The 7313-nt window shown below is 44.0% G+C and overlaps 1 protein-coding gene across 1 annotated transcript in view; it reads right to left on the bottom strand.

Annotated features, from left to right (window-relative positions):
• Window positions 1-4377, bottom strand: part of ANAPC7 (anaphase promoting complex subunit 7) — a 154864-nt gene extending 150487 nt beyond the window's left edge. Inside the window, exon 1 of the mRNA XM_086943014.1 lies at window positions 4147-4377. Within this exon, the coding sequence (XP_086799140.1) occupies window positions 4147-4247 (101 nt within the window). The 5' untranslated portion in view covers window positions 4248-4377. The remainder of the gene's footprint in view (window positions 1-4146) is intronic.
• Between the last annotated feature and the right edge of the window lie 2936 nt (window positions 4378-7313).

The following is a 7313-nucleotide window of genomic DNA, read 5'->3' on the forward strand; positions in this document are numbered from 1 at the left end:
ACCATATCTCACAAACACAGACCAGCCAACCAGCTTAGTCAGTAGCATTAGGAGGTGCGCTGGTAGGGGTGTGGGGGAATCTCAAATTTCCCAACTAAAAAAAAAGCAGTGAGCTGCAGAGTGGAGGGGTGAGATTACCAGGATGGATTATTTCCATGAGGAACAGGGTCAGTACTGATTTTCCTTAGGTGGGCCTCTTTCTAGAGTGACACAATGGGCAACAAATGATGGATTGGAATGGAACACCAAGCAATTATCAAAGGTTAGACTTTTTGCAAACATTCATCACATCACCTTTTGGGTGTTTGATTGCCAGTTAGTATGCCTTGAAACTTAAGACAAGCAAAGCTTTTCAAGCTTACTACTGCCAATGATTGTGAATTCCGAAACATTGTAAATTTGCACCCATTCAACAAGTACTTCTATGGGTGCAGATTTACTACTGTTTTGGTAAACCAGTGACTATTTATATTTAGGATCCCAATCCAAAAAATTAGCAAGTAAAAAACAATTAGAAAAACCTACATAGACATAGTAGAACTGACTCAGGACCCCAAAACCTAACTATCCAACCAAAAATGGAGTTGAGGGGTGTCACACCGTAACTACTCCGCTGAAGCTACACCCTACCTGTCCCACCTGGGTCTGGTAGTTCTCTCTGGGAACTTAGGACTACGGTCACATACAACACAACGCCCTAGAGTACCTCATCTGGGATGACATTTTAAATCTGTTATCATTGCATCCTCTTCTTTGCCTCTGCTACAAGTAGAACCTTGATGGTAGAGTTGCCAAATCGGTGCATGAGGGTAGGGCTCCATGTTTCGAGTCCTTGCCTTTTACAAATCATTTATCAAGTGACTGATGTAGTAAGTCTGAGTTGCAAATAGGAGAGGGTACGCAGGAAAATTAATAGGGTGGGCTGAGTCAGAGCCATGAATCTGGCTTGGCTCTAAAAGTCCATACACAAACCAAGCTATGAAAAGGTTTGGCATGTATATTGTGCAACAAACATAACCGTAAAACATTACACAATCTCTTCAAAATTAAAAAAAAATGTATTTAACTTGTGGAACAGTTTCATCTTAGTGAATGTCACTGTATAGACATACATTTATTAATCGTGATGGTTTTTAGAAACATTTATAACTCACCGCCAACTATAATGCTATTAGATACTAAGAGGCAAGCCAGTAGTCACATAAAATCTAAACGGGACTTAGACTCTTCTTATAGATGGAGCAACATTATAATCCCTTAAATCACGGGTACTCATAGTACGGCCCGCGGGCCGCTGGCGGCCCGGCAAGCCTTCCTTTGCGGCCCGCGGACCTTGCTGACATTGTACCCGTGTTTTTTGAAAAAATGTTTAGAGTGTCTGCAAACACTGAGTGTTTCAGAAGCGCAACTCTGAGAGACTGAGAGACTCTGCTGCGGGGCCAGGGCGATTCCAGTGATTGAGTCGAGCTACAAGGGCCTAAGAAGAGGTGAAATGCAACAAAGCCCCATTAACATGCAAATGGTCTTTTAAAGACCTGTTAATTGCTCGAGTGCGGCTGTCTGTGTCCCGGAAGCTGCCTCAGCCAGTGCGGCTGGTAGAAAGGGTCCTTTGGGAAAAGATCGCCCTGAGAAGTCTGGGGGCTGTACGATGCAGATCCGTGCAGACCCCTTGCTCCCTTAAAGCCGTAAACTTTTTCCATTGAAATGACCAGTGTCTATGAACCCAGGTCACGTAATCAGCACCTACAAGACACAGTCATAATTATTGTATTCCGAGTGGCCGAAAACAACTCTACCTCATGTGAAAATACAAATGAAAATACATGCTACAAAACAATCACATATTATCATAAGAAATTAAAACGTATATGTGTTTATTCACAAGTTCTCAACTAAAGATCATCTGACTCACTGGTATGCTTAGCTCCTGAAATATATTCAAAAAGTGTTAAGAGTAAGAAAAGTACATAGTTATGCTTATTTTAAAAACAGATAATGAAAATTCAATTATTTAAATTATTATTAAAGTTGCCAGTCCCGGTTAAAGTCACTTTGAGAAAAGCATGCTCATTTTTCAAAACGGGAATGTCAGAGGTAGGGTTTTGAATTGTGAAATGTCATAGTTTCAGCATCCAATAGCCTGGTAAGTGCCAAAACGCATGCTGGCTGGTGAGGTGGCCCAGTCCTCTATGCTGCTCCGTGATGCTGTCTACGAAGCAAGGGTCGGGGGAGAATACGGAGCTCTACAGGTGCCCCCCGCCAAGACCAGTGAGCACAGAGGATAGTCCGGGCCCGCTGGGGAGGAGGGTGGTGCCGGAGCAGTCCCTGGCCAGAGAGCTCAGCTCGCGGCTGCACTCCGGGGATCTGGACGGCACAGTGTGATCTGCGTGAGCGCAGCGGGATACCTCCTCGTCGTACAACAGAAGAAGGCATAAAATACAGGGGATGTCCCTGCATCTGAGTGGCGTGCCCTCCTGTACAGCAGTGATTCATCATTGCTCGTACCTGTGAAGCATGGGAGAGGGCCACACCAGCAACCTGAGGAGTGAGGAGGAGGGGGTTGCTACCTAACCCCACTAGACCAACAGGCGAGACCAGGGTGTGCAGTGGACACAAGCCCATTCAACTGAGACCCAGAGCCACGCAACCCCCCGCCTGGTGCTCAGTGACATCACAACCATTGGGACCAACATAGAGCACCGGAGGACGACAGGGAAGGCGTTTTGAGGCGGCGTGTCCCAGAGGGAGGGAGACAGAGGGAGGGAGAGGCAGACAGAGAAAGGGAGAGGCAGACAGAGAAAGGGAGAGGCAGACAGAGAAGGGGAGAGAGAGAGAGGGAGGGAGGGAGACAGAGAGAGGGTGGGAAACGGAGGGTGGGAGACAGAGAGAGGGTGGGAAACAGAGGGTGGGAGGGAGTGAGACAGAGGGGGAGAGAGAGAGAGAGAGAAAAAGAAAGAGAGAGAGAGAGAGATGTGTGTGTGTGTGTGCCAGGTCTGGTGGCTCAGTGGACCAAGGCGTCCGCTGCAGGGACCTGTGATCAACCTCATGGTCACAGTTTTTTTTTGTTGCTCTAGCCCCGCCCCCTTCCCCACTGACCCCGCCCCTACTGGTGCGGCCCTCGGACACAAACCACACTGTATATTTGGCCCCTGAGAGAAAGTTTGTGAGTACCCATGCCTTAAATCAAACATAAGAGGTACATCATGAACTCACGTATTTGAAAGTGTGCTCATATGTGATAATGACAAAATGAAGCTCTGTGAAAGCAAATATTTGCTGAGGATCACACAATTTGGACAAGCATGTAAGTCGGAATTAATCCAAGTTATATGGCATCACATTTTGAAAACCAACCACCAGGTGGTCTCTGAACTCCCTCTCTCCACTTTACATCTAGGGTTACTATTGTGTATATCATTCTAGGTTCACAACGAGGAAAACTGGCAAAGAGATAGCAGACAAGACTCAGGACCCCAGACCCAACTAATAAGACAAGTATGTACTTATTTAACCCCCACCATAAAGATATTGTCATGCGGCTAACTTTTGAAAACTTTTCATTGTGTGAGGAGGGGAGGGGCTTTCTGCTGAGCATAGTCTGGTGCACATCTACTCTCCACCACCACCCTTCACAACCTAAAAACAAATGCAACTTCTGAACTGCCCGCTAATGTCCTGCAACATTTCACAATCTGGAATGGGCATTGGCTGTGCAGAACCCACAAACAAGACCTGGAGATCCAACCTCTGCAGGAGGTTTCCAGCTCACTTTGTGTTTCATCAACCAACAGCTGAAGTTCACCCGGAGACAGTTTAAAGGGAGTAGAAATTGTTTGACACACAGTGCCACCGTGCGAGATGGAAAATCTGCAAACATAGATATAGGATTATAATTTTCCAGTGATCCCGGGGAACATATTGACTTAACTAACAACACTCACGAACAGCGAGAACAGAAAACAATGGGGCTCCAAAGGGAAATAAATGCAAATATAGTAATCCTCTCTGTTCCACAGGTATCCCACTCCGGGCACTCCAAACAGGGAGACACCCATGACATGCAGACCTGCTACTGCCCCTTTCCCTCAGGTTGACAACCCTTTTCCACAACCAAAGCTCGTATTCCTCCCATGCGGAATCACTTACGGATTATTCCCACTCATGGTCAGCAAAAGACTGCTGAGGAGGCGTACGTTGGAGTGCAGTCCAGCCGCCGCCATCTCCCGTACATGTTCTATCACATTCATGGCACGAGCCAGAGCAGCCAGACAAGTAATAATAAAGGTGGAGTCCGATCACAACACAAACACCAAGAGCGCGGGCACACTGGTACAGCGGAAGCTTCGAGCCTTCAAACAGGCCACAGAGAAACTACACAGTCATTGAAAGAGAAAACGGGCGAGGAGATCTGACAGTCCTGTGTGTGCGTAAACGAGTCGGCCATCTTGTAATGGAGCCGGAGTCGGTTGTGAACAAAGGCTATAGGGCTATCATAGTGGGAGTATTGCAGGAACAGGAAGTTGCATTGAGCTAGTATTCCAGATGTTTCCTCTGATCCTATCCACAAACTCCTCATCTGTATCCTCTCTTTAGGGGATGAGCTGTGGTCGGGGACTACCTGCTAAATTGGATTCCTCAGACCCTGAAGGAATAGGAGTCTTCTCCCTCATATCAAAGTGGAAATTAAATCACCAGCGATATTTTACCTCAGGTTCTCATACAAACAAAAAAAGACACCAGAATATGGGGGTTCCGTCAATTAGCTACCCAGCACATCCTCGAAACCAGGATCTAGGCAGTTTTAATGTGCACCTTACCTGGTCAGGCCATGATTTATCATTTGAAGACCAACATACTCCCAATTATTGGCAGTTATCTTCAATTTGAGGGAACCGTCTGTGGTCCCAAGAGCTTTGACTTGTTTTATACCAGTTCTACATCGACATGTTAGTCTAAACATTATTGTGACTATGGCATATATAAACAGACAGAGAGAACCACTTCTACATCTTACAATCTGGTGACAATGGAGTTTGTAACATGGGCGGGCTTCATTAAATCTCACATTACAGAGCAGGACAATCTTTAGTCATGAACGGAATCAATATCATCTCTCTGCTAATACCTTATTTGACTACCCATATAGGTAGTGATGCAGCAGGTCTAACATAAAACCCTTTCCTGCGTCACTAACCCAGGAAAACTCTTACCATTTAATCATTGGTGGGGCCCATAACACTGAACACACACATTCACACAGTTTTCTGGATCAGTAATAAGTAGGCGAGCTGCAAGGCATGCGGGGCACCTTATTAACCTATATACATTTAATTTTAATAGCTGTCAGTTCCAAAACATCAAGGTACTCCGCTATTTGGTCGATGGACAAAGTAGTAGGAATCAGTTTATGGCGATTAAGTCCAGCTCAATCACAATTTAAAACCTACAACATTTATTTGTCATGACTTTTATTCTAATAACCACAGACTCAAGTTTATATTTTCATAAAATTTTATCTAAATTCATTTAACGAGAAATTGAAATTAAGTAAGTATTATTAGGCAAATACATTAAGCATTATTTCAAAACATTTAAGTAAAGAAAATAGAGAACGGAAAATACTCATTACCCCTTGGCCATAGGGCGGTGATGAGAATGGTTCATCAGGAAATGAACCGCAGATCACAGGATAGGTTCCCAAGCTGACTGTCTTTCCCTCTAACCTCCTCGGACGTATCCCTCCCGAGATAGAATTCCAGCAACCGTCTTGTTCCTTTTCCCCATCAAAGTTCAGAGTCCAAAATTTTCAAAGTCTCTTGCACCATAAAAAGAAGAAATCGTCTCAACTGCAAGCATGTCGTGCTGAGCAAAGGTACGAAAAATAAGCGAGCGACACTTCGTCATAAGCACTTGCTCTTTTATACCCTTTCAGTAACTTTCTATACCCAAAATTGAAACTTTTAGTGGCTACATCCACTTCTGATTGGTCTTTGGAGGGGTGGTGATGGTCACCTCATTGTCCTCCTAGCTCAAACTAGTTAGCAAAGTCCTGATTCATTCCAGCGTTCACATGACTTTATAAAATGTTTACATTTATACTTGGTTATATCATTTGTAACATTCTTCCACAGTCATGAATTTGCTCATCCTCTGGAGCTCAGTTCTCCAATCCATTCCCAGGCTTTTAGGATAGTATTTTTGGCACAACTCCTGTTGCAGGCCAGGCTGGCCTTGACATCCCTCACTCCAAGCACAGGACATACACTTGTGACTGAACTTCCATTCTGCACATGGGCGGGGGCCATCTTAACTTTCTGTGCGCCGTCACATTTCAAAGCAGCCATTTTCAGGCAAGGCCTAGCTGGCCCGAATCGGAACTAATGTGGAAGCAACATAACAGAAATTAAATATTGAAAACAAGTCCTTCTACCGCCCACCATTCTAATGACCCGTGTTAGGTATTACCTAGCAAAAGCAATATTTAAAGCCATTTTACTTACCATCTGCATTCTTTGCCACAAAATAATTCTACTACAGACAAAAATACATGCAATTTACTCTTCTTTTCTACGTAATCACAAATCTATGTCAATTTAATTCACATTTTATTAATAAATTACATTTTTGCAAATAGCAATTAGTTTTCCCTCGTGTAGTGTATAAATTAAAGGTGCATTTGTTGATTAGTTCACTTGCTTCACACAGTTAATATTATTAAAGTTATGAGGTCATTATCATTCATTCAATCTTTATTTCGGTCGTTGGCCATCAAAGATATACAATAAAACATATGTAATCACTATAAAATCAACATACATAATTAATCAATACATTTTTTATACGATGTAAAACCTTAAGATTACATACTGATAAAATTGCATTAAAAAACTATAAACCTTAGAGTTAAGAGGGAGCCTGCATCTTCAGAATACGGGTGCGAGTGTGCCAGACATTGATGAGGAATTTTGCTAATGCAAACACAGTTAGGCTAGAGGCATCAGTTTTTAAAATTCTATACATTGGGAGGTACTCCCTACCACCCAGGTTTCTGATCAATGGTAGGAGCCAATGTTTCCTCGCTGCCTTGTACACTGGGCAAAACAGAACCACGTGTAAATCACTTTCCTCCGCGGAAGCTCAAGCTGGGCATTGCTTAGTGGAGGGGGGTGATGACCAGGAGCTGGTAAAAGATCGTAGGGGCAGTGTGCCATATCTCCATTGGAGAAACAGCTTTCTGGCCAGCACGGGGGAGATGGCATCTAAAACCCTCTCGAACCTGTACAAGTCCTTACTTTGCACAAAAACCGAAGTTA

This window comes from Lissotriton vulgaris, chromosome 11 (assembly GCF_964263255.1).
Source record: "Lissotriton vulgaris chromosome 11, aLisVul1.2, whole genome shotgun sequence".
In the NCBI taxonomy this organism is placed as follows: domain Eukaryota; kingdom Metazoa; phylum Chordata; class Amphibia; order Caudata; family Salamandridae; genus Lissotriton; species Lissotriton vulgaris.